This window comes from Vespa mandarinia, chromosome 3 (assembly GCF_050613455.1).
Source record: "Vespa mandarinia isolate Hongniang chromosome 3, ASM5061345v1, whole genome shotgun sequence".
NCBI lineage: Eukaryota > Metazoa > Arthropoda > Insecta > Hymenoptera > Vespidae > Vespa > Vespa mandarinia.
In genome coordinates, this window is record NC_140812.1 from 12,788,758 (window position 1) to 12,816,489 (window position 27,732).

General features: G+C 42.6%; 2 protein-coding genes across 5 annotated transcripts in view; one reads left to right on the forward strand and one right to left on the reverse strand.

Annotated features, from left to right (window-relative positions):
• The window catches only part of trol (terribly reduced optic lobes), an 84,469-nt gene extending 61,408 nt beyond the window's left edge, over positions 1-23,061 (reverse strand). The window contains exons 1-7 of one of the 2 annotated variants that reach the window (XM_085655862.1): positions 22,529-23,061; positions 1,508-1,727; positions 1,298-1,434; positions 1,123-1,207; positions 931-1,008; positions 657-825; positions 401-561 (exon numbers count right to left, since the gene is read on the reverse strand). In XM_085655862.1, coding sequence (XP_085511988.1) covers positions 401-561; positions 657-825; positions 931-1,008; positions 1,123-1,207; positions 1,298-1,434; positions 1,508-1,727; positions 22,529-22,612 — 934 coding nt within the window. In that variant the 5' untranslated portion in view covers positions 22,613-23,061. The remainder of the gene's footprint in view (positions 1-400; positions 562-656; positions 826-930; positions 1,009-1,122; positions 1,208-1,297; positions 1,435-1,507; positions 1,728-22,528) is intronic. The other variant, XM_035885669.2, reaches the window with a different exon arrangement.
• On the forward strand, positions 516-27,685 carry LOC118450182 (prenylcysteine oxidase 1). 3 transcript variants are annotated; one of them, XM_085655890.1, is made up of 8 exons: positions 516-637; positions 25,544-25,603; positions 25,721-25,927; positions 26,011-26,152; positions 26,248-26,551; positions 26,622-26,742; positions 26,807-27,153; positions 27,220-27,685. In XM_085655890.1, the coding sequence occupies exons 1-8, from the start codon at positions 520-522 to the stop codon at positions 27,469-27,471; spliced, it is 1,551 nt and encodes a 516-aa protein (XP_085512016.1). In that variant the 5' UTR covers positions 516-519; the 3' UTR covers positions 27,472-27,685. The 3 variants fall into 3 exon arrangements, with proteins under 3 accessions (XP_085512016.1, XP_085512017.1, XP_035741594.2); XM_085655891.1 differs by having other exon boundaries at positions 519-634; XM_035885701.2 differs by lacking the exon at positions 516-637 and having other exon boundaries at positions 23,407-25,603; positions 27,220-27,683.
• The last annotated feature ends 47 nt before the right edge of the window (positions 27,686-27,732 follow it).

Below are 27,732 nucleotides of genomic sequence, written 5' to 3' on the forward strand. Positions count from 1 at the left end.
AAAATTAAGAAAAGAAAAGAAAGAAAAAAAGAAAGTAATAAAAGGAGGAACTTTAAAAAGCGGCGATAAAGAAATCTTATGCGCAATACCAACTACGATACTCTATGTGCATCCGCGGTGCATGATGTAACATTCTTGACGTTATCATAACGTGCTTTCTCTCTCTCTCTCTCCCATTTCTTCGGATGGAAACGATCCATTCTTCGAAAGAACATTTTCTCTATCTCTATCTCTACGTGGGTTAGACATTACTGCGTACCACGTACTTACGTACTACCATAATACGTACGACGTATGCAATAGTTGGGAAAACTTTACTCTTTTGCCAAGCGCGACCAAGTACGACGAAGAATCGATCATTTCCTAATGCCGAAACGTGCTCTTTTGCGGAAAAAGTTACCTAGAAAATGTCGGAAAGTGAATCCCTCCGGACCAACTTGGATGCTTCCCAAGGAATGATACTGCAACTGTTTCTCGAGTATATCCCGTACCTCCAACTCGTCCGTGAACGTAGAACCAATGTCGAGTGTGACTTGTGACGTAAACGCGTCGGACGTTGGCCTGAAAATAATATATTATATTTTTCGTCTCGTCGCTCACTCGTCTTCTCTCCACCTCCTACCATCAAGTATAGGTAGTATGTATAATATACTTACGATATTTTAATGACGTTGGCCATGTGATCGTAATTGGGAATATGTCGAGCGTATAGCTCTTCCAAAGCCTGTGTCAAATTACCGCTTAGCTCCTTGTACTCCCTGCTCTTTCTGTCGGCGTACTCTCTTCTGTAAGGCTCGCCAACCGTCAACGTTATCCGATAAAATCCTGTCGAAACGATCGATTCGATCACGTTTTATGATCCTTAAACGTTCATTTATCCTGTCCGTTACACAGCCGACTATACCGACTTTTCTTCGGAATACTACTTACGGGCCTTTCCTTCGATCTTTTGTCCCTCCGTGACAGGTTGGGAAACGTCCGAGTCCGTTGCGCTACCCTCGATTTCGCCTGAAAGGAAAAACTCGGCGATGCTGAGATAGCTCGAACAAGATATATATATATGTATATATATTTTTTTTTTCTATCCGTATATACAAAGGGAGAGAGAGAGAATATTTTTACCCGACGCCACGAGGTCCTCGTCGTCGGAATTGACATAATTCTGCGGTTGTCTTCGCCCTTCCGCCACGTCACCGATCTCGTTCTCCTATCGGGAGAATAATTTTTCAACGAATTAATCAGATATATATCGTCCTTGTCTATGAAAATTTCAACAATTTCAAACATTTCGCGTTACCTGCTTATCGTCGACGTACTCCTCTTGACTATCTCGAATCAATCTCTCCAAATTCGGACGGGTTTTCTTAGATTTCGTAATGTCGGTATTATTCGTATCGTCGATCTGGCCAACGGTGTCCTCGTTTTTTCGAAAGTCTGAAAGAAAAGAAAGATGAATTACGAGAGAAACGATCGACCCAAGTGTGTACAGAAATAAGGATCGACTCACTCGTCGGCGACGATAACGTGGTACCGATCGCTGAAGTGGTGGTACCGTTGTCGACGTTAGTATCACTGGTATTGGTAGTAGTAGCGGATACGAAGGGATCGAAAAAACTAAAAAACGATCTCTTTATCCTATGAAAGATCGATTGCTCCTCGTGTTTCTCGATCAACGGAATTTCCAAGCTCGATTGTTTGCCATCTTGATCGAAAACCAAGTCATCGTTCTGAAAAGAATCAGAGTACAAATCTTTGGCATAAATTGGATGAAAAAAACGTGGCGCGCGCCTACACGTATTCGCGATTCGTTGCATATCCGATACGTTATACTCTTACACACACGTATGTGTATAGATGGCATAGATGGCAGACCATGTACATTCGCGTGTGTACGGCTATTGTATATATAGAGCTATCGCGAAGCGTTCTCACGTGCCCCTCGTAAAGAAGCAATTCTCACCTAAACACGCGATATAAATTCAGGATCGTACCCGGCATTCTCGTCGGGCTCGAGAGTCGGGTTCTCTCGTGAACCACGCGCGCGAGTCGTGTGAGCCGTGCGATCCGTGATTCGAAAGCCTCGACAGGCAACGGGCAGCCAACTGGCCGCTCTCTCTCTCTCTCTCTCTCTCTCTCTCTCTCTCTCTTTCTCTCTCTCTCTAATCGACTTAACCGAACGAAGAGGACGATTTACCCCATCTACGTGTACCGAAACGAGATACGAAGAAAATCTGACCTATCGTTATGGAGACGCAACAAAAAAAACTCGTGAAGCTGGCCGAAAAGGAATTTGCGTTAGTTTATGCGCTAAAAAAGAAAAACAAAAAAAGAAAAAAAAAAAGAGAAAACGACCAAAGCCGATTCCCTTCTATAGCATCCACCGACCTAAAAGTACCCTTATCCGTTTACGGGGTTGTAAGGGATCCGAACGAGCGAGCGAGCGAGAGTTACTGACTTTAACGAGGATAATGACACTAGACGACTTATTAATCGTCGCTCGTGGCACACCGCGTTCTAAACTCGGAATTTATCGACTAGCCGACGCTACTTGCGCTCGGATAATCGAATCAACGTCGAGAAAATATATATTTAATGGATTACGTCCGAGCTCCTCTCTTTAGATCGCGACGCATCCTTTTCGATTATATTGCTGCTCGATAAAAAGGAACGGAGTATAAGCGTGTATCGGTTACTTAAATCGACCCACTTAGATCGATCAACTTTAATTTAGACGATCAAGATGATTCCAGGGTAAGACACGTAGAGGAGACATGGGCTGGAGGGAGGGGTATTGGTCGAGTTAAAATACGTTATGGAGGGGAGCACGTATTAGGAGACGTACGGGAGAAGTAGGGTGAGAAATTTGCGGAAATATAAATCTCCCGAAGAGCGCAGGGTATACTAGCTCGGTGGAAGAATAAAAGAGCCGAAGGGAGAGCATCGCATCGGGAAGCATTCGAGCCGGCTAGACGGAACTTTGTTATTCCGGCCAAGTTTTACACGGGATTTTCGAGCTAAGTCCACTCTATGATCCTTTCGCGGCAACTACGTGCTCATACTTCGACAAAACACCGCCCCTACAGTCCGAAATCCTTAAAATGCATGGGAAATACGTGTCCGCGCAGGTTAAGTGCCCAAAGGGAATTCGTCCTGCGTCGCTAAGGACCTCGAAGAGAGTCGAACTGAGAAAAGAAAGTAGAGGGGTCGGGCGAGAGGGAAAGATTTCGCTTCTACGCGCGCACCACCACCCGCGTTGTTAATATTTTTTGCGCGATTTATATACATACATACATATACGTACATACATACATATACGTACATACATACATACATACATACATACATACATACATATATATATATATATATTATTTTTATTTGGATTTATCTTTACTGTCTCCTCCTCCGAGGGCCATCATGGAAAGTGGTCGAACTCGAGCGATTATTACTCGAGTCTCCGTGCTCGATCCGTTCTCGATAACGATTTCTTTATCGATCGTTCGCCGAGCGAGCGTGTTACGCGCGAAACAAACTCGCATCTTCAAACGGATCCCATATTTAGGCCATCGCAGTTTGTTCGCTCGGTCGATGACGCGCACCTAAGATAAGAGACATTCCATCCTTCTGATATCCACACCTTTCTCGAACTAAACAACGCCAACGATACGATTCTATTTTGTAACAGCTGCAACGTGCTCATTACGGCGAGCGTCATTATGGACGAACACCGATTAGGTAATCGAATCGACGACGGTGACCCGTTTTCACGTACCTACAATAGATGGAATAACACAACGCATCGATGGATGAACTTTCTCGTTAAGCGGTACCGCGGACGACCTACGATAATTATTTAGGTAGTATCAAAAAGGAAAAAAAAAAAAAGAAAGAAAAAGAAAAAGAACCTCGCAACTTTTCTCGATGATGAAAACCGCGGAAGGTCGCAAATCGTCGGCGAGAAAAAGTAATTTTCCCGATGTTAAAAGGATAAATTTCGATAAGAAAAGCAAAGAACGGGTGCTATCTCGCGCAGTCGCACGCGCGACAATGAGAGGCGCGAGGTCGTTAAACCGCGAACGAAAAAGAAACCGTGACTCATCCACGGGAGATTTGCCCCCAAAGAAACGAGAGGTACTCGTGAGAGAGTAGTATTCGCTTCTAGATGTAACTATCGCTCGTTACATTGGAAATACGATATGTTACATTGGAAAACTCTAAATCTTTGCCTTTTCCTAGAGAACGATACGCGCCTATATAATAATTTCGCTAAAACCTTTAGAATTAATTAGAGCGAGAGGACGCGTTTCGTCGATCCGTAGGCTGGTTGCGTGCCTACGCTACACGTGGCAACGCATATTCATCGTTTAATTTATCTCTCCTTCTTCCACATTTCTATCACGAAAATGATGTAATTGAGATGTAAGTGAGAGCGATTTGTGGAGAAAAGTGGAGGGGAACGAAAGGAATAATCAACGGATTTCTTTTCGCTTCGATCGCAAATAATCGCGCGCTCGCTCGCTCGCTCGCTCGCGAGAGAGAGAGAGAGAAACGACGACTCGCGTATAGTTATTATAATTGGAGCTTGCAATCTGGCAAAAGGTCAAGGCGAGTAACGTCGATAACCCTGGCCGGTACAAATGTCCTACGCATGGAGCAACAGAAATTTGCAAAAGTTTCGATTTGGATAAGTACGATGATTTTCTTCGTATTACGTTCAAAGGAGATCCTACGCGGAATTCCTTTTAATTCGCTCACCCTCGTTTTTTTATAAACGAAAATATTTTTAGAGAAAGGGGAAAGGAATATAGAGGAAAGGAAGGAGAAAGGAAAGATATTGGTATGAGAAAAATATGAAGAGTACGAGAAAGAGAACTCGAAGGCGCGAACGCGCTAGAGATGGAAGGAAGAAAATCCCGGCAATTTGAGAGACCTTTCGACGGGCTTCGAGTTAACGAAAATATACGGTCGGTCGAGTGTCGAAGAAGCTCTCTCGGAGGCCAAAGCTCCGAGGCGGCTCTCGAAGCTCACTGGGTGGAAGAAGCAAGCCGACGTGCCCATGCTTCCCTGAGGGGGACAGAGAGGGGAAAGGAGGAGGAAGGGACCCAACGATCGTCCTTTGTCTTAAGCTATGGTATATTAATGCGAGGAACACGTTAGCGAGGTGAGACTCGCTAGAAGGCGACGGAATACTAAATAGCGGTCGCACGCGGCGGCGAATCCTACTCGCGAGTAGAAGAAGAGCGTGCGAGTGGCGGGTCCGGGGCATCGTTTAACCGCGCCCCTTTGCATTTTAACAGCCTCTCAACGGAACAACGAGCTCCTCTTCGTGTGCACGAGAAACATCCGCACGCGCGAAAAATTTCCCTTCATCCACTTTGACGTCGTCGAGCCATCTTTTCTTGAATGTCGCACACGTACCTGTCGCTAAATTTTAGTAGACCGATTCGGAACGTAGCCCTTAGAAAATATCTACCTCGTGATACTCTCTAGTCCCTCTATATATCTATCTATCCATCTATCTATATCTGTATTGGATTTATATCGGGGAAAAAAGGAATATTACTTGTGTATTTATAAGCGAGTCGTTGTCGAGTGTCGTCCGAAAAATAAAGAAAGATGTCGGCCGGCTAGGGCGGGGGAGAAATAAACGACACGTGCTATTTCCCAAGCCAGAACGGGAGGAGAGAAGAAGAAGAGGAGATTTCCTCGAGGATGATCTTATATGAAGTTTCATATCCACAGAGAGATAGAGATGGAGAGATATGTACCAATGAGACAGAGAGGCCAAATATCAAGCGGGCAATCCTCTTGGACACCGCATTTTCCGCAAGGCTCCACGCGAAATTGCGGAAATCACGTCGGTCTGATTTCCCGAGAAAAATGTCTCGCCTGACTCGTACCGGCAAATCAAAGATCCCTCAGGCTACGATCTGCCAGTCAGAAGAGTCACTGTTCTCGCTGATTACTCGCGAGGACGCTTTTCTTTTTTCGCATTCGCAAAATATCCGAGAAGGGATAGAGGAGGAAGCTCTTTTTTCAACTTTGCATTTACTCTCGACGTAGCTTGTTCGCTTGTTCGTTCGAAAATAGACTCTTCCGGTCTATTTCTTCGTCTACCCGTTCGAGCGCGCGCGCGCGCGCGCGCGCTCTCTCTCTCTCTCTCTCTCTCTCTCTCTCTCTCTCTCTCTCTCTCGCGCGCGCACGACGCGCTTTGATAAGGAAGGAGAAAGCCAAAGGTAGTTCTCGCCGAAGCTTTGAAAGCTGATATCCGAGAGCGACGATCGATCGTCACTTTTTTCAAAGCTCGACACTTTGTTTTCACTGTAAACGCGCATAGCCGAAATACGGCCGTTGGTCGCGTTTTATATCTAAGTACTTGGAAAGTACATCCCACGGCCGGTAGTAGGTAGTAAGGCTTACTTTTCTCTCTTCGATCGTTTCGTTGAACGAAATCCGACCGCCGGCTAGCATGCGCGCTAAATGCTCTTTTTTGTTTTTTTTATATTTTCGACAAAATTACCGTTTGCCAATTACGATATGAATATTATACAATAGGATCATCAAATATCTCGGCGTTAGTACGTACGAGAAGGAGGCGCGTCGTCGAGGATATACGTACGATGGGCAAAGATTTCCAATCGCCAATGAGAAATGGAAATATGTATACATATATTTTTTTGACAAACCGCGGCGCGCCTTCTTCTTCTCTTCGAGGGAAGTTTGTCGATTCTAGCGCAAAAAAAGATAAGGAAAAAAAAGAAGGCAAGCCGCTCGACGACAAAAGAGCCCCTGTGCTCGCGCCCGTTACTGGAGAGCCGGATATCTTTCGGAAGGCGACCAAAGCTGCATGTTTTTGACGAAAGCAAATAATTCCTCCGGCGAGACCCACTTCCAACGATCGAGCATGGATAGATGTATCTCTTCTTTCCTTCCCCTTCTTTCTTTCTTTCTTCCACTCGCCCGCTCCTACATTTCATAAACTAATCTCTCAACGGCGACTCGTTGGTTGTTATACCATATTCTTGTTCTCGCAAATGCTATAACGAACGCTTCAATGCTATAGAATTTAGCGAATTGTGCAAATCACATGCTGACGCTTAACAACGTCACGCGCACATATCGCGTATCCAAATGGATTCGAAAAATCGACAAATTCGAGAAGTTCATTGTTTTGACGAGTGCCGTCGTCGACGAGGACATATCTCGTATTGCCGCCTTTAGCGAACGCTCCTTCCGCTTGGATACGCGGATCGTTCGATCGAAAGAATCGTACGCGAAAGAAATTCGATTAGTCGTTAGGAAATGACGCGTTGCGACGAGAAAAATATGAGACGCGGTACGATTGTACATGTCGTATGGTAATCACGATACAACTTGTACCGAATCGTTAAGTTCGACCTCGAATCGAAGAGTACTTACGCTTGCATGCGCATCCGAGGGTATCTCATCGTTCGCATATCTTTTTTAAATCACCGAGACCTGAAACTACGATGAAACTCTACGTGAGCGCTACCCACTACAACCACATTATATAAGATTATGGTTCCTAAGTACATAGAACGAAGCTCTTTTTCGCGCGCTATACAGATTGAGCGGAGAGAAAGAAAGAAAGAAAGAAAGAAAGAAAGAAAGAAAGGAAAAAAAAAAGAATCGCAAGACGACCTCGATCCCTTCTTACGCTAGAAACCGAGATACGTACTAGGGATTTTCGTCTCAATGAAAATATTCAAAGAAACGCAATATAGAGAAGTTGCAAGGGCCTACCGATAGGCAAAATAATGTTTCTAATGCGCCGAAACGACGCGACGACGACGACTTGGAACGTTTTGAAAACGTTGTCGGCTATGAAAAAAGAAAAAGGAAACAAAAAAGAAGAAGAGAAAAAGTCATCGCGGATGGGCCGAACGTAGCGGCGAGTTCTCGATCGATCTTTTATTCTCCACGAGTCCGCACACAACCGGCCGCCGGTCCCCTCCTCCTCCTCCTCCTCCTCCTCCTCCTCCTCCTCCTCCTGCTCTCCCTCCCCCCCCACACCACCCCACGCCGATCGGCCCCCGTCCATCCCTGATCGCTATCGGGAAATAGCGGTGAGGCAATGTACAAAGGAATTCGAGCGTCTTTCGAGCCTCTCTTTCGAGAGCGAGAGCGACAAAGCCTTACGAAGCCTAGCAGCACGGCCCTCCTAACTCTCAGAGATGGGGGTAAATAGGAGGAGAGCGAGAAAAGGAGGAGGGAGAACACGTCGGTTGGGAACGTGCAACTCTCGAGAGCCCACTACTCGAGAACAGGCACCCTCTCGGCGAATGCCCAAGAGTATAAAGAGGTACGAGCAGCCCGTCGAGCGGCTTAACGCGAAACTGCCCTAATAGTCCATTGTCTGACACAACCGAGCTACGGCGAATCCTTGCACGGGGCTAACTCGGCTAAAACTTGGAACCTTTACAATTCGTCATCCGACACCGAAGCTTTTCTACGATTGTGGAGAGGATAGGAGGAAAGTAGTTCCGATTATCGATAATTCTATCGAGGAATAACGATAAACGACGAGCTGGTTACATACGTCGCTCGCGTACTGCTTTTACGATATAACTCGCCTTTGTGACTCAATGACGGCTGAAATGAGTGTAGACGGTAGAAATGTATGACTCATCGTCCAGAAATACCGTTCGGCCCGAAAAAAGGAAGACATTATATCGAGAAACCGACGTACGTATACGCGTACGTACGTCTCCGCGCTATCTACCAACGATCGATAATCATCGCGCCTCTCTCGTTTTCTTTATTTACGGATCGAAGAAGCACAACCCTTTGATAGTTTCGATACGTAAAGAATTCACGCGACGACACCGATCGAATAAAAGCGACTCAGGCAAGCTCTCTGAAAAATGAAAAAAAAGCCGTCTTTCGTTACGCGGCCCGTTACAAAACGGAACAAAGCGGTTCGTTCGTTCGTTCGTTCGTTCGTTCGTTCGTTCGAGCAAAGCCACGTCCTTTGCGCTCTCCTCCACCCCCAAAAGGGTCGGCGGATAAAGGAAGAGGGGGAGCGTAAGAGAGAAATAAAAGGAGCTTCGCAGGGCGCGAAGGGAAGAAAAGAAGACGAAGGAGAGGAGACGAGACGCCCTTTGCTCTCTGCGAAATGCTGTGTCGCGATTCATCCATCCTTCGGATGCCTGCTGTGAAAGCGTGCGCGCTTTCGTTCATCTTCAGGGGGACGCGTAGCAACAACGATCGACCTTAATTCTAATGCGTCGCGACGCTTGCACGCCTCCTTACACGAATCCATCCGAACTTTAAGCGACCATAATCGTTTAGCTTTGATCACGCACGTAGTCGAACGTGGTCGAAAATATATATATATATATATATATAGAGAGAGAGAGAGAGAAAATACTTTTCAAAACGTTCCTAAATGAGAGAGCGAGACGATACATGGTCGGAGATGCATCTCGTTAATTGCCACACGCAACCCAGACGTACGCTCTCGGAAATATCAATTCTCTCCTCTTACTCTATCTCCCTTCCTTTCTTTAACGCGCTCGATCATTTTTATTTGACCTCATCTAACGTTTCAATTCGGCCGCCTAACTGGTTCGCGGCGCTTACTTCATTTGCGAATGACTCACCAAAGAACTTTATCGTCGACAGAAAGAGGATCGTTAAACCTTTATGTTTGTTTCTTTGTTTTCTCTTTTGTTTTTTCCTACCCCCCCCCCCCTCCCCCGCCTCTCCCTCTCCTTTCTCATTCCCTTTGCAGCGCCGAAAACGATTAAGCGCGGAGAAAAATAGGAGCGGGAGGAAGAGTTCAATTTTCTTGGCAAAAATTTCATGGATTACGAAGGCGTAGTCCGTAAACCTCCGTAATACGCTAGCCCAACGCTCTAAAGTTATCCGTTGCTTCTGAAAGCAAATCTAATACGTGGATATCGGCTTTCCAATTAAGCACCAATTATAACGTTTTCAACGCAACACTTCCGAGGTAGCTTCGGTCATTACCGAGAACTCATCAGGGATTGATTAAAACGAGAATAATAAAGGCAAACTACCAGCGGAATATCAAAAAGTAAGAGCATATCTTCTTCTTACGAATTAATAACCTAAACGAGAATATATATATATATATATATATATACATATATGTATATGTATGTACACATATCATAGACATATATATATATATCGCTTTAACGGTCAACGAACATCGATCGATTCACGCCCGCTTAAAGAATAACATTGGCTCTTTCTCTCTTTTGGTGCGGAAAACGCGGAGATCGACCGCGTTTAAAATAGCGATGTCCACCCATTACTTCGTCGAAAAACTTGAAATACCTACGTGCGCATAAACGTCGAGTTACAAGAGCGCGTGCATCCTTAAAGACTAGCTAGATTCTTACGGTTCTATTTTCGTTGCGATTGACACAAATCGTTTTCTTTTGCCATTTCAATTCTTAAATACAAATATTTCATTTCGTTCGTTCGTTCGTTCGTTCGTTCGTTCGTTCGTTCGTTCGCTCGCTCGTTCGCGAACATGACAGAAAAGGATTGCGTTCAAATGACATTTTCAAATCTATTATATAATATTTATGAGGCTAATCAAATTTTCTCAAAATTCCTCTAGATAATTATATTCTTCGCTTCATCAAGATAGCGCATAATTCAATCCTTCGCGGCACACATAATGTATTTCAATAATATACTTAGCACCTATTATATTTCATAGATTTACGGGCAAAGGCGAGAGAGCTTATTTGCAACTTACGTCATCTTTACCATGACATCATTGATCCACTGACTCTCTGTTCCGACAATAGAATATTCAAATTCTACCTGTGCTATTTGTAATCGTTGGTCAATCGTTAGTAGTCATGATTCTCAACAATGACAATAGATCTATATCGAATAGTTGCAATCGCGTTCGCGCTTATCGTTAATATTCTCGAGTCGAGGCTCCTCTCCTTTCGAATAATTTTCCCTAGCGAGTTCTCTCGATCAACGTTACAAAGACGTTGGCGTCATGGTTCGTTACTCTTTGTCCTTTCGTCGCGTACGTCTCTCGAGCGTTTTTACTTACCGAGCGTACCAAGTACTACCCTCCCGCCCCGTCCTTCGCAATAAATTCGCGTAAACTTTTGCACATTCGACAGTTCAATTTTATCCAATTGTTATCGTTGATAATAAAATGGCTAATCGTCTCTGGAGAGAGCAAATCCTCGATATAGCATTATAGCGGTCTGACTCATCGAAGAGGAGACAGCAAACATTAACGTGTACACGTACGCTCTCGGAGCTTACGCAATATCACCTTTACCTTTTAGTGTATTCGCCCTAAGCCACATTCGCGCGGCAGAAACGTTTGCTCTCCACGTGCGCGCTCGCTCGTTCGAGCCTGGCTCGACAGCAACGGAATATTCTACGATTATCGAAAGTCGAAAATCTAAAAGTGAAAACCAACTTTGATACTCTTTCTGCGTTTCTGATCATTCTCGCGCGTTCACTCTCAAATCGCTTTCCTCTTTTTAATTTTGGACTCTTTCTTCTTTTATTCTTTCGCCATTTTTGTTTGTTGCGATCAAAGTACCAACGTCGGTCCGATTTAACTCGTACTTACAACGTCGCATCGCGCCGCGCCTCGAGTGGGAAACTTATCTTTCTGCTTCCGCGTTAGACAAGATATTTGCCGTATTGAGGAGGAAAAGAAATGAAAAAGAAGCGAAAGGAAAGGAAAGAAGGAGAGAGAAAAAAAAAAAAAAAAAAAAAAAAAATGCCTGGAACGTCCGCCGGAAATGATTCTTTTTTTCTTTCGCGTAAGCATCGCGATGACTCGCGGTCTTTCTCGAGTCAGCAGCAAAGATGTCGTCGATATAGCGAGAGAAAAAAAAGAAAAAAGTGTGACGTCTCGACGAGCGTTCGAAGGATTCGACCGTATATGGTAGCGCGCGCTTTGCATTCGGCTCGGCATACGATTATGAAACGTGACGCGTCCGCGTAATATACTTTCTCCAAGTCAAATATAATGGTATCATCGGTCTCAAGAAAAATTGCGTAACGAAGATTGGGAGTTTTCGGAGAAGGCATATCTGCGCGTTACGACGATATATAACTCCGACTTACGAGATAAATCCTCTCCTGAATTGCTGCGACGAGAAATAATAAAAAGAAATTTCTGTCGTAGTTTTTAACATGTACATTTTTAAATATACAACCTTTCTTTACTCTTCTCTCATGATACATCTATTTCTACATATTCATCGGAAATTCCGAGATAATTTTCGTCGAGACATAGAACATTCGATCGAGAAACGGGTCAAACCCCGAGAAAACATGTTTCCTTTTCTCTCTCTCTCTCTCTCTCTCTCTCTCTCTCTCTCTCTCTCTCTCTCTCTCTCTCGAATCGGGACGGACTCGAAGATGGAACGAATTGCGCTTTACGGAAATAAATTGTATTAACGCGAAACTTCTATATTCTATATTTTGCGATTAAACAATTAGATCAGTTATCAGGACGTTCTCGTTTATTTAAAAGATTTCAGCGCAAATGAGAAATTATAATTTGCAATAAGAGCTCGAATTGTAGATTTTCAAAGAGTCGTATATTTTCGACGTACGTGGCTATTTTTTCGTTTCGTTAAAAAAAAAAATTTACCAGGAATGAGAGATATCACCGTGAACGAAAAAACGTATAGCCAAAGAAAAAAAAATATACGAATTGGAATCGGCTAACGAGTACGTATATAAAATGTGTAAGAGGAATTATGCGATAAGTGAAATCTGCTAGAGCATTTCGCGAAGGACGAAGAGAAGAGAGAACGGAACGAAACGGAAGAGGAAGAACGTGCAAAGAGGAACGTGTTCTCGATAACAATGATATTAACGGACAAACAAAAAAAATGTTGATCCATTAATTGAAATGTCCCGTTTTTCGAAATATACGTACATATAATATACGAGACCATTTTGTAAGCGCTTATTTATAGAGCTCCGCGCTGTACCCGAAGAAGAAACTTTTTTGGGAAACGCGCGTGACGGAATTGCTCGAAATAACTGGGAGAATACGGAGCGTGCTTTTATTCTGTTATATACCCACATATTCTACATCCGCTTCGCGAGAAAATTTTTCACTGAGAATTTCAAAAGGATCGTCCGCAAAAGGCTAATAATACAAAAATAAATCCAAATATAAATGCGTTATGTTACGTGTCTTATTGCGTTAGTAAAGAGAAAAGGAAAAGAAAAGAAAGAAAAGAAAAAAACGACATATCGTTATCTTGTACTTTCTCCATTCGAAAGAAAGTCCTAGCGAGAGAAAAAAGAACGTGCCAAAGATGTTTCTCTATCTCCTCCGAGAGGAAGGAAAGCTGACGAAGGTTCTTCGCGGGATAACGATAATCCCTCTGTTCCTACGTAACGGCGCGAGCGAGTAAAGTAACTCGAAGACGTAATACATTCGCGATATCTCTCTTCTTGGTCCGAGCGAACTTTTTATCCACCTACTTTCGCGTCGGTTAATTCTCATTTCGAGAGAAAATAAAACCGAAAGAGAAAAGAGAGAAGGAAAATAGAGAGTTTTTGACAAAAGCGAAGTAATTAATATCCGATGAATATGGAAAATTTGAATAAAATTAGATAATACTTTACTCCCATATTCTTTGTTATTTGAACGAGATATGATATTTAAACTAGCCAGATCTCGAAAAATTAAGGGAGAATTTAATTAACAGACTTTTCTGAAAATAAATCTATAACGGCGAATCGCGTCTATGGCTTCGACGAGTTTTTCTCGTGAATCCTTTCGATGGTCACGATGTTAATTACCAGAAATTTTATACCTCGCATTATATGAACTTGTTGAAATTCGTATCGTGGTACATTTTATATCGTTCAATTAGAGACGTCTGTTATCGACGGGTCGGATCGATTTGCCAGAGATAAAGTCGCTCTTTAAAAAGTGAAAATCAAACTGTTATTTCAACGCGATCTCGCCTCTCCGCCCACCCCCCCCCCTCTCTCTCTCTCTCTCTCTCTCTCTCTCTCTCTCTCTCTCTGTTTCCGTCCGAAAGGCAACCCCGCGCCAAGTTGAAAAGACTTGTCTCGTTGGAGAGTTCGATCTAGAAAATCGAGACTCTCGCGCAAGCTACGATTAACGTACGATTAACCCGCGTAGGTGTACACGTTTACGCGCGAGAAGTTTATGCTCTTCTTTTAAGCGTACATGTCGCATGCCTATGCGAAATACATTGACGTTCGAGAAAATATAGACGATAAAATTGTTGAATTCATCGTGCGAAGGGATAGAGCGCGTTCTCGCAAACTCACATAATCGTCCTCAACACCTGCAATTAACTTTGACGCTTGGCCAGAATGTAGGACGCACGACCCGAATACACCGACTCTTCAAGAAAAAGGGATTTTTTCAACGAGAAACGCGAGTGGAAACGAGCAGATTTTCTCTTTTCACCGACCGTGGCGGCGGTAAAACGAGAACCGTTTTCCCTCCCGAACCCTCTTTTCCCAGCGAAGCGCCTTTTCATGGATTCTGAATTGTTTGAAAAGTCCCTAGAAATCGAAACCCTGACACAACCTTCCCCGTTCCTCCTATCTTAGTAAATGCTTCCAACACTCTCTGACTTTATTCATCCTCATTTCTTATTTGTCCTTATGGAAATCGTCCTAATTATAAAAAGGATAAGCAATATTTATACCTTACATATTTATACCTTATACGTTACAAATAAATATACAATAATGTGTTATAATGCTCTCGCGTCGAAAACAGGATGATCGTACATCGATCGATTAGTCTCGGAGGTTTTACGCGAAGAAGGAAAGGATGAGACGGCGAAAGGAGACAAGAGGAGAATATGAGAGAGAGAGAGAGAGAGAGAGAGAGCTAAAGATAGAATCGTATGAAGGGACGACGACGACGACGACGAACACTGCCTGTCTCTTCCTTCTGACATATCCGTTCCTTCTACTTCAATCTAGCCTTTCTTCTTTCTCAAATCGTTGGATATGTACGTCGAACGCAACGCACATCCAAGCGTACGTTCGTTTAAATTTATCGTGCAATCTACCAGAAAACTATTACGAGATAATTACTCGACACTTTGCTAAAGGCCCATTAACTGGATTAATTGTCCATTCTAGAGTCTATTACGAAAGAATCTATCAATTATGCATTTCTAATGCTTTGAGAAACCCATACCTACGTGATACCACGTAAAACTCGACCTATGCAGCGGTAGGATTCTTACCGTATGTCAAGTATTATCAAGCGGTATGAATAAGTAAAAGATTCGTCCTCCCGCGAATACATTTACGAGTTATTTTAAATAGAAACGCAAGAACGTAAGCGTTCGCATATTCCACCGGTCGCGCTCTGCCGGCACATAAGTTTCAAACGGCATCGGTTTAACCATGCTTCATCGAGCCCCAATGGTCGCACCGCGTGGATTTATGACCGTAGATAACATTAAATTTATTGATACCGTGGCTTATTCTTTTCAAAATCATTCGCCGTCCACGTGATTCGAGGATCGCCTTATCGAGCCAAAAGTAAACCGACTTAATACCGTGCCTTGTTTCACCGTCTTGCGGTCTACGTAGAGACGAACGAGGGCAGGGGTGTCCTCGCGTTAAATCTTTCTTTTCCCTTTCTCTCTCTCTCTCTCTCTCTCTCTCTCTCTCTCTCTCTCTCTCTCTCTCTCTCTCTCTCTCTCTCTCTCTCTCGGAATACTTCTTATTCCCTTCGAAGCACATTATCTACAACGCGCGAGTAGTAAATTACGCGGCGGTTGTTATAATCGACGGATCTTGATTCCTTTGACTCGTCAATGCCGAGGAATTCGAGGAGACATTCGGTAAGGATCCTTCAAGAGTAGCTACGCTGAATGGCGAGTGATTAGGATCGAAGAGTGCCAGTTGCTGGCCGGACCGAGAAGTATTTGCCTGTATTTGCCGGTGCTTATACGCGTACGAGAGGATCTCGCGATACGCGTGATTGTTAAGTGTTCGCTAATGATCAACTTTCGCGGCTGGATAATGACCATGTCGTTCCGAGCCGTTCGCGCCTTAGGAAAAACTAGCGAGAGAGGGGGGGGGGGGAGAGAGAAAGAGAGACATAACCAACGTGATCTTGTAATTAGAGACACAAGTCAAGCGAAACCTCTCATTCCGGATTTTCACGCGAGCGTTCCTTCGATTACTTTTACATTATCTTTTCCATACGTATGCGCAATCTTATTCGCGCATAGTCAACGGACATTCCAAGAATTGGCATTCCCTTTTTGCCTGGCTCTTGCCACGTGGGAGGGCAGGCGCCATCCTGTCAACGAACACGTGCACGAATTGACCTTGACTTTGCACACCACACCAAACGTCGCAAGGCTATATGGATGTTAACATTTGCTCGTACGTTTAAAATTCAAAAGAAGGCAAAGGAATCGATGATTGCTATCAAATGATAAAGATTCGTCTCTATTATATTCGCCCCTTCGTAGCAGCCTGACGCGAGAATATCTAAAAATATGCTTTACGATCTTATGAGAAACTCTCTGCATCCCGTTAAACGAACGATAGAGAACTTTAGCAATGGCAAATTTCGAGGAATCGTCAAATTTTCGCCGACCTAACGTTAAATACTTTTATACGTTTGGCATCGCGCTATTTTTTGAAAAATAAACAAACATGAAATTTGAATACTGTGTAACTATCTACATATAGTATTATATAGCTAGATATATGCTTGCGAAATAAGCAAAGTTTAGGCCGATCAAAGAAAAGGAAGAAAAAATCCAAATCGGATTTACATACGTTCGAATATCGCTTACATTATTCACACCCTATGAATTTAATATTCCTGTAGAAATCGCGATCGAATATCACAAAAATTCTTGCGAACAATGCGTGTCGATCGAGGGAAACGAAAGGTAAATCGAACTATCGTAATATTCCGACGTACACCTGACACCCATCCTTATATTTGACAAATTCCAACTTTACTTCCTATCAAAATCGGACTAGAGGAATGTTTTTTCTTCTTTTTTATTTACTCATTTACATTGACCGTCTCGTCTAGTCGCAAAGTCTCTCTCTCTCTCTCTCTCTCTCTCTCTCTCTCTCTCTCTCTCTCTCTCTTCCCATGTGTCACCGAATGACGCGCAACGACATTGGCGAAAGATGAGATTAAGAAAAAAGCTGTTTGTTATAACCTCTCGTTATTTGTCTTTCCTAGAGTCAGAAAAAGAAATATGGAATAAACAAGATAAAGAGGCGACGCGGAGCCGCATGTGTCCGCTCAATCTTTTTTCGACTCCAATGTTGCCATGGGGTCTCGTTAAAATACTCCCATAAAACTTTGCATCGTACCGTTAATCCTCTGATCTCCGACTAAATATAAAATTTTGAAAGTCCTTGAAATTTTTCTTTCTAACTAATTTTACGATTATGATATCAATCTTTTGCCTCGTCGAACAGCATTCGATATTACGCTGTTGCATAGTACTATCACTCGGCGATATCGCAGAGTGTCAGAATCGTCAACGGAAGTAGCGGGGGCGGCGGAGGTGGTATTATGGGCGGCGGAGACGAAGAAAGAGGAGTACGCAGAAAAAGGGCGAGAGGAGAGAGAGAGAGAGAGAGAGAGAGAGAGAGAGAGAGAGAGAGAGAAAGAGAGAGAGTTGTACGTAGTACATGAGTTAAACGGGAGACCAACTTGCGTTGTTGCCATGGGGAGCACCGCGATACGTACGAAAGTCGCCTTCGCTCTTGCTTTTCGTTTCCAAGACCTTCCTCCTTCTTTCTTCTCCTTTCTTTCCATGGACACGCGAACGTGAAAACCAGTTTGACTCGCCCACACGTTTAAGACGCGATCGTCCTAACGTCTCTCTCCTCGCGTTCCTCTTTAGCATCTCTCTCTCTCTCTTCCCTTTTTATTCTCGTACAACGTGCTTTCTCCTCGAACACGCTCTTTGTTCGTCAAGCAAACGAGGCTCCTTCCCTCACTCGGTCTCTCTCTCTCTCCCTCTCTCTCTCTCTCTCTCTCTCTCTCAGCGACACGGTCACGATGCGCTCAATCCCTCGTATTCGTTGCGTCTGGGCTGCGAGCACATTCGGCACGCCTCCGCGCGATAATGATTTTCTTTAAAATAAAAGTAGAGAAAGAAAAGAGGTGCAGGACACTCCGGACGAGTGGACGCGCGACGCGCGACGCGTTTGTTTATCGGTACATGCGTAGAGATGCGGGAGAACTCTCGAAAGGATCCTACCTGACCGGGCATCGAAGTTACTCTATTCGAGGAAAAGTACAAGAGAGCCTTCTTCTCTTTCGTTTCGCTCTTTCACGATCGTTCGGAAGGGAAGTTGACCCCGTAACTTCCGCAAATATTCGTCTACTTTAATTTCACGGTCATTCACGCAATTTCACCGTCCATATCCGATTAAAAGGATAATCGATGTAACGAGAATACTATGAGAAAAGAGGGATAGCTGCAATCCGCATTGCAATATCTAGATATTTCGTGGGATATGATGAAGAGCGTGAGAATCGAGTAGGAAAAAGGATAACTGGCACATTAGCGTCCCAATCAGGATTAACCGAAAAATCGATCGGACTAGCGGCTTATATAACTACCTCTCTGGAGCTTTCGATTTTATCTATCCATGTAAATATTTATCCGTCTAGATACTTCGTGTCGGACCAAAGATTTTTTCAACGAAATCCTTCCCATTCGTCGTTTTCATTTAACGCCGAACAAGAAGATAAACAACATCTTATCGAATTACTCGACGTGCTCGACCCACTTTAAGCGTCAATTATCTCCTCGTAAACGGTCTAGGTATCTAAGGATTCACGTCAACTAGGAGAATCAATGATTTCTTTAACAAGTACATTATGAGAAGGTAAAAATACGACGGCTCTTGTAATAAAAGAAAGGAACAGTTTGACGTGTTAAAAAAATGTACGTTTCGTGAAGCCGAAAAGAAAAGAAAAGGAAAGAAGAGGAAAAACATAGAAAGAGGAAGTTTGATATCTGTCTTATACCGCATAAAAAGAAGTCGAAGTGCGGTCAATCGTCGCGATGGAAATCGTCGCGGGTGCGAATGGACACGTTAAAAGAAGTAGATCCCTTCTGGCGATAAGGCACTTGAAAGTGGCGCTCGAGCGGTACTCGAATGCCGGTACTCGGCAACGAAAAAGTACTTCCACGAGGATGCTCGCACTCGAATGCGCCGTTTCAAGTGCCCTAAAGCTGGACCGCGCCAATACGAATTGAAAATATCCGTATCGATCTCTCTTTCTCTCTCTCTCTCTCTCTCTCTCTCTCTCTCTCTCTCTTTCTCTCTCTGATACAAATATGCCGTAACGACGACATATATAGGTAATTCATTTTCCCGATTAATTACGAGCTGTTGGAGCATGTTCGAACGAAGATTTTTTTGCTATAAGAAAACCGTTACACTTATTTATATCGAAACACCCGTACGTCGTATCGTCGTGTGTATGTAAATAATAATATAATGAATAAATCATTCATAATAGTCATAGAAAAACGTTGTAACGTCGACCATTACTAGTCAAGTGTACCAATGGACTTTGCACGGTGAGGTAAGCGATTTATCATGGAGGAGACTCGCAAAGCTCCGTGCATTTATATCTTTTTTGCGATCGCTGTTCTTGCTTTTTTATTTTTTCTTTCTTTTTTCCTCTCTTTATTTTTTTTTTTTTTTATTTTATCTTTTCTTCTCTCCGTACAACATCGCGTAACTTTTTCAACGACCCTGACGACGATTTACGTAAGACCTCGTGTATACTTACGTGACAACCGGTTACGGTTCCTTCGACTTCAAAAATACTGAATTACTCGTCGAATCGTTCGACCGAACGAGTACGAGAGGACGACAAAAAATTAGGCAATCTCGTCGAAAACGACGATATTTCTGGATAATGTCTTCCGATAACAAAGAATTAATTACGGTGTACTACTTTTTACGGGCAAGCAAAAGATGAAGGAGAGAAAGAAGAAGAAAGATAAAATAAAGAGAGTTCATTTCGAGGGAGCTCGAAAGAAAAAGAGAAGCACCACGATCATCGGTATAAAGAATATCGTTTATCCCTATAGGTAAGGGTACACTCGGGATATATTTCTGGCGTAGTCGTAAGACATCATTGCAAGTTTTCAAATTATCCGCGCTTGAATTGCGTCTCGTCCGGAAACCTTACATTTTTGCTTCCTCGGTCGATCTTTCCAGCATACAATCCCGATGACTCTCGTGGACACTGTCTCTCTCTCTCTCTCTCTCTCTCTCTCTCTCTCTCTCTCTCTCTCTCTCTCTCTCTCGTTGCCGTATATAAATACGCTCGAAGTGCGACTATGTTCGTACGAGAACGCACGTTTGCCGAGTTCGAGTATAAAGGAAGAAGAGAAAACGGTCGCGAACCGAAAGCCCCGTCGAAGCGGAAAGCCACCTGCATTACCATATTTTTCATAAGGTACAAATCTTCCCTTCATCCTTTTCCCAAACGAATCCAAATACCGTATCCATTCGAAAGGTTTCTTCGTTCGAAAACACACCACACGACCATATCCATGTCGACGTCCGAGGAAAAAGGATACGATAATGAAGGAACCTTGTACTCCGATATGCCTTCCTCACCCCCTTCCTTCTCTTCTTCCTCGATATCCTTTACCCTCCGTCCTTTCTTCTCGTACAACGATTTCGTCGTGAGAACGTACGATCCGTCTTCTTTCTGAATTTTTCTGACAAATCGTTCGTATGTATGTATGTATATATATACATACATACATAACTTCATAATCTACGAAAGATCATTGTTTCATTTAAAGATCCGTTGGGTTCGCAAGGACCACCCAAATTCTTTACCCTAAACGATAAAACGAATATTATAATTTCGATGAAGCAACTTTTTGAGGACTAACTGACAAAAGAAAGGCATTGAACGATGAATCGAAGAACATCGTCAAGGAGATATCGATGACGCGTCGTCCGAAGGAATTATAGTTAACCTTCGACAAGTCTCTCCGAAAGATACTTTGTCGAGAGACGCGTATTAGCCCGTTGCGTAATGCGCCAAGCGATATTATAGTAAAGGTAACGTGTGCAAATGTTAAAGTCGAACGACGACGATTCGCCGACGAACCGTGACGGATCTCGTCAACCTGAACTTTATCGATTCGATGTGCCCGTGCTTCGAGGATATCGCTCATAAAAACCAATCTTCTGACAAGTCAAGAACTTGACGAGGATCGGTCGATCGGTGATCAGTGAAAAAATCAGTGGAAAAGAATAGAATATACGCGCGTGGCTCGGCTCAAATAGAGTCATTAACTCTGCACGCGCTACCATTTCGCGAATCGAGTCCTTTCAACCTCCGATAATCTCTCCAATTAAGTTAGGTCTCGATGTTAACGTGCATCCGGCAGAAGTAATTTTATCGTACGAGCTCGGCTGCGTACACCAAACCATGACGAAACGCGATATCGCGATTATCGAGCATCGCAACACGAGCAGATAACGTCGCTCGTCCGAATTATTACAGGCCGACTTTTAAATAGACGCTTTATCTTTCGGTATTTCGTTCCATCATCGATCTTAAGAACGAAAGAAGATCTTTAAAAGAAGGCGCGATCTCTCTTTGAATCGCACTGGATACGAAGCATCTCGGTTATTCGTTAATTTTCTATTCGTGTATTTCGAGATGGTGCGCGAGTAATGCTTAACGCCCGCCACACGACAAACCTCTCTCTCTCTCTCTCTCTGCTTCTTGTCTCAAAGTTGGAGGTGTGATCGGAATATAATCGACCTCGAGGAATTATCCGCACGTCCGTTAGGGAACATATCGAGACTATCCAGCGAGTTTCTCTTGTCTCGTATCTCTCGTCGTCAGGAATAACGATTCGATTTTGCAAAGAGAGGATGCCAAGTTTCTCTTCGGAGAAACAAGTCTTTCTTTTTTCCTCTTTTCTTTCTTTCTTTTCTTCCCTATCGTCCTTCGCGTACGCATACACGTACCTGTTGATCGTAGCCGTCGCGCACGGTTTTCTACGAAACGATCGCGAGTCGCGTTATCGACTTAAATATCGGGAAACACAAGTTATCGAGATAAGTCTAATCCGAAACGCAAGAACGACGATACTCCCCATAGAGGTCAAAATGTAAACGTCGCGCTATCGAATCGAGCTTTCCTCCGGTGGTCTATACATATACATACATACATATATATATATATATATATATATATACGTAATGTTGCTTATAAATTTTATTCCAAGAAAATAAAAGTATATGATAAGTCAATTTGATTTATCCAATTTGAAAATAAAAGACGTGTTTATATAAACGACGTTCCCTTCTTCGAGTTCGATCTTTCGAAGAACAACGGAATCGAAATATTTCGAGGAGAGAACACGTGGGTCGCGTCGAATCTTAGAAAGGCACGCTGCATTTCTCTTCGCGGTATGGAACATGGAGCTTTGATGAAAAAAAAAAAAAAATGAAAATCGTAGAGACTCACCTCGGATGCGGAGACGAGTAGTAGATCAGCGCCGATCAGCAAGAAGAGCAACGCACTCTTTAATAAAACACGATTCTTCTTCATTTCGATAACAGGCAAAGAGTACTCCTCGATCTCTTCGCCCTCTTCTCGCGTGAAATTACAATCTCTTTCTCTTTATTTATCTGTCTCTTTCTTTCGGCGAATTCGTCAACGACTCATTACGCGTGTATTTGAATAAAAGAATGCAAGACGAAGAACCTGTTGTTCCTTTTAATTATCCGCGTGCGTCCGTCGTTGCAAACGCGAGTGGGCAATGACGAGATACGAAGAATAAAAAGTAGAGGATCGGTATGGGAAGAAGGGTACGCGCGAGGACTTTGCGAGAAGATGGTCCACGCGATGATCTCTGACTCTGTTCTCCTCTTCTCTTCTCTCCTCTCCTCTCCTCTCCTCTCTCCCCCTCCTTTACTCGCTCTCTCTCTCGCTCTCTCTCTCTCTCTCTCTCTCTCTCTCTCTCTCTCTGTCTGTCTGTCTGTCTGTCTGTTCTCCCGATGGAACGGCGAAGAAAGCACAGCACACACCGTGCAACACCGTACCGGCGTTCGGTAGCGTCTGAGAGACCAAGCGCGCCGCAAGATAAAACTTTTTCAAAAGCACCGTGCTTTTCCCTCTCCTTCGAGTCCATCGGCCCTCTCTCTTTCTCTCTCCGACTTGCGCTCCTCCCACCGTGTTGCAGATTCCTACATATTCTCTCTCTCTCTCTCTCTCTCTCCGGTCAGATCGGCCGTTTCCCCCACCATCAACTTCCTATATCGTCTCGCTTCATCTTTCTCGTGGTCTCTCTCTCTCTCTCTCTCTCTCTCGTTAAACCGCTCGGGTTCTCTCGTTTTACTCCCACCCGAAAGTACGAGAGAGAGCGAAGAGCGGCGTGCGGCGAAGGAGACGCCAATGCCGGCGCTCAGGAGACGGCCGGCTCCACGCCGAAGATACATTTTTCTATTCTCCGAATATACCAATCATTCCTTTCTTTCTTTCGTCTTATTGGGCTCCGTGAAAAAAGCGATCAATAATTTTCCTTTGATTTCATTCATCTTCCTTCGCTCGAGAGATACGTGTACTACACGTACACTTCTCACGTTTAGTTTCGTCCGACCAACTTCTATATAACTCGCCTTTCAAGAATAGAGTTTCGCATATCGACGTGTACGCACGCTCGCATATCCCGGATAGGAGGGCTCTCGAAAGAAAGAAAGAAAGAAAGAAAGAAAAGAAAGATAAGGGCTCGGCGTTTCTCGAGATATTTGCGCGTTTCCCGTTACTCGCTCGCTCTCTCTCTCTCTCTCTCTCTCTCTCTCTCTCTCTCTCTCTCTCGATCACTGTCCTCGGCTCGGCAACAGACGCGAAAGCTGATCTTTTTTAAACGACTTAATCGTCGAAACGAACTTTTCGCCCCCACGCCTTCTCGTCGTCCATTTCGCTAGACACGAATTGAAGAAAAAGAAAAACAAAACGAGATACATCTGTCGGCCAACAAAGAGATTCCAAATGGTAGATAGGAATTTAGGCCGAAAGCGAGATTATTCGTTTCGTTGGGAATTCTCGTGAAATCGCATCCTAACGTACGTCGTACTTCTTCGATTGAAAAATTCGATCGGTACTCCGAGGAAAAGTAACGCGAATCGCGAATGAAAATAAAAGCGATGATATGTGGGCCAAGCAAACAAACGCGAATGAGGTACGATCGGCTGAGCTTATCGGCGAAATCAAAATAAATTTGCTTCCCAAAGATAAGGTAACAAACCGTATCGTCCTTATTTATGAGACACGCATTCACCTCGGTCTCTATCGGTCTAGGTTTTTTTCTTTCTAATTCCAAGTAATCATATATTTTCAAATAGCTTTTCATCCAATCGTACGTATATCTCGTATCAAAAGACTCGTCGAAAAAGACGAGCATCGTAACTTTCGATCCGGACAACGAGATAATGAAAGATAACGAATCAAAATTGATCGTTGGTTAGTTAATATACTTACCGATTTACATAGAAGCAAATCATTTTGTTGTATTAAATTTATCTCGCTATTACGACCTACCGTTGTTTAACGTTGTGTACGCGCGTACACATGAAAATACATAACGATCTTATACGAGCGTCGCTTCTGAAAATAGTTTAAACGCAAAGTTTCGTTTCACTTTGCACGGTTTGTTCGTAAAAGCACGGATATAGAATGCAGAACGTGCGCGGCAACCAAGTGCTGTCCTCGATCTTCCAAATTTTTCTTGCAAATACGATGACGAAAACAATGACAATACTGTATATTTAGTTATTGACGAAACTCCGTCTGTTTCTTAATATATGCCTTCAAATATATGTATATATATATATACATTTCGAAGGTGAAAAAGATACGGCAACAAAGGAGCAGCTTAGAAAACCGTACCTTACGTTATATACGCTTTTAATGAAAAAGCATCTCGACAAGCATCTCGTCTTTGGAACAAAAATCAACAAGTTGTAACGCTAAATACGTATCTACGTTAAGACTTCTCTTAATCATAGTTACAATTAGATGCAACGTAATATCATATTTCAGTATTCTATTCATTAATCGAACGATTGTCCTTACGTTCGTTCGCTTTTCCGTTCAAAGATTTCAAGAAGGTGTAAATCTTCTCTCGTAAATACCTAAAACACTCGATACGCAACGTCAAATTTGGTCGTTCACGTCGTCGAATAATTGAAACTAAGCAAGCGTGTAAACAAGTTAGAAAGATGGCGCTACTTTTTAAAAGACGCGACCTCTGTCGGTGCCGCATTTATATAAAAAACATAACCTTGCGATATTAATTTATCAAGTGTACAAAAAAATATATACATATATATATATATATATATATATTTTTTTTCCTGATATCGTACGAAAAATAGTGCCTGTATCAAATAAATAACACAGGCGGATATAATACTTTTTTCTACATACAAGAGCGTAATTTTTGTAAATTTAATATGCATCGTTGTTATTTTCTCACAGTGTTGACAAGTTTTCTATTAAAATATGCATTCTCTTTGAAAATACAAACACCAAAAATTGGTAAGAGATATATCATTTCTTTTACGCGCACGCATAATATTGAATTATTATTAATAATATGAAACCTTTTTTTCTTTTCTTCGTTCCTTTAATATCTATCGGTCACGTGCGATCTAGCCGTCATTGGTGGAGGTATAGGAGCTGCCTCGACCGCGCATTTTCTCACCGAATTATTTAACAATGAATTAAAAATTGACCTTTACGAAGCTAACAAGATCGGTGGTCGTTTGGCGACGATAAAAATTGACGATAACGAGTACGAGGCCGGAGGTTCGATTATACACCAAGAAAACAAATACATGCAAGAATTTGTAAATTTGCTTGGTACATTCTATGACATTTAATTCATTAATTTTAATATTTAAATTCATTAATGTAATAATCCATTTGTTTCAATACTCTCGTAGGAATGGAACATAGACCTACCAGAGAGGAAAAATTTGCTATATGGGACGGTACAGATATTGTTTTCCAAGAAAGCGATTCCAAGATATTTACTTTAGCCAAATTAATATATAAATATGGTATACAACCGTTTAGACTTAACAGGTATAAATTTTATTAATCTTCCAAAGTATATAGATACACACGATATCGATAACCGACCGAGACCGACCGACCGATCGACGAATCTTCTCTTTTAGTTATATAGCTTCTATAATTGCCGATTTCAATAAAATTTACCAATTACAAAATAAGGGTCAGTCCTTCACCGATCTGATATCTATGCTAATGGCCATGAACGAGAAATTTCCAAAGCTATTGCAAGTGTCCATTAAAGATCATCTTTTAAACATGGGATATGCGGAGAAATTGATCGACGAATTAGTCGAAGCGCCCTTATTAGTAGATTATGGACAGACAACGGACATTCAAAGTTTTGTCGGTTGCGTAACGCTTGCCTCAGCTATTGGAAATCTATGGGCAGTTAAAGGGGGAAACAAGAAAGTAATATCTCCGGTTAGAAAATAAATATGGCTTTTCTGCTTCATTTTATTATCCTGCATCGTCATTTTAGGTAGTCGAACACTTGATATATAGAAATGTTAACGTTAACGTAGTGTCTTCTTACGTTAAGAAGATACGTTATATGACTGTTAATAACTTTCCCATTTATGAAGTACAATATTCGAGCGAAGGTTTGTTGAAACTTAACTGAGCTTTATCGCTCGGCAAACTATAACGAAATATTTCATTTTTTAGATAACTCAAATCTCATGAAGAATCACTATGACATAGTGATCCTTGCGACTCCATTAACGAAAGATCAGAAGATGCCGATTACGTTTGAAGAATTCCCTACGGACTTTGTATTTTTAGGAGAATACCAGACGACTATCGCGACATTTGTAAAAGGGGATTTGAATCGAAATTATTTTGGACTCGAGGAAGAATTAGATAACATATTAAGTTGCAATTCCAATGCGCTAATTCATTCCGTTGGAAGAGTGGACACGGTCGAAGGCCCAACTGAAACTGATTCCAAAATATGGAAGATCTTTAGCAATGCCTCGTTATCCCTTAATGATTTACACAATATTTTTCTCAATGTACGGGACAAATCCATTCTCGAAATATTTCTTTTCGAATTATTTTAATAAGCTTTTCCATTTTAGATCGAGGAAGTGAAAGAAATGATTTGGAAGGCATACCCACGATATTCTACGAACGTACGATTAGATAAATTTAAACTTTACGATGGCCTTTATCACGTTAATGCCATAGAATGGGCGGCCAGTGCGATGGAGATGAGTGCTATAGGTGGAAGAAACGTAGCGATTCTAGCCTACGATGAGTTTTTACGAAGGTTCTCGGACGAACCGCATAGCTCGGATATGGACAAGGATAAATATAAAATAGAGCTCTAAGATCATTGGTTATCTCTCTCTCTCTCTCTCTCTCCCGCCCGCCCTCTTTTTCCCCATCCAAGAAACATTAGAGCATTGTAATTACGAATGGTATGGACAATCTACAAATTGTAGAGAGAAAAAATAGAAAACGGTCATTATCTTTAGTTAGATAAGATAATGAAATAAGGGAAAATAAAGAAGAATCGCTATAATCGCGTAAATAATAAAAATCTTTACAATTTTTTTTACTGGTCTAAATAGTTTTGTTATCTATATTTT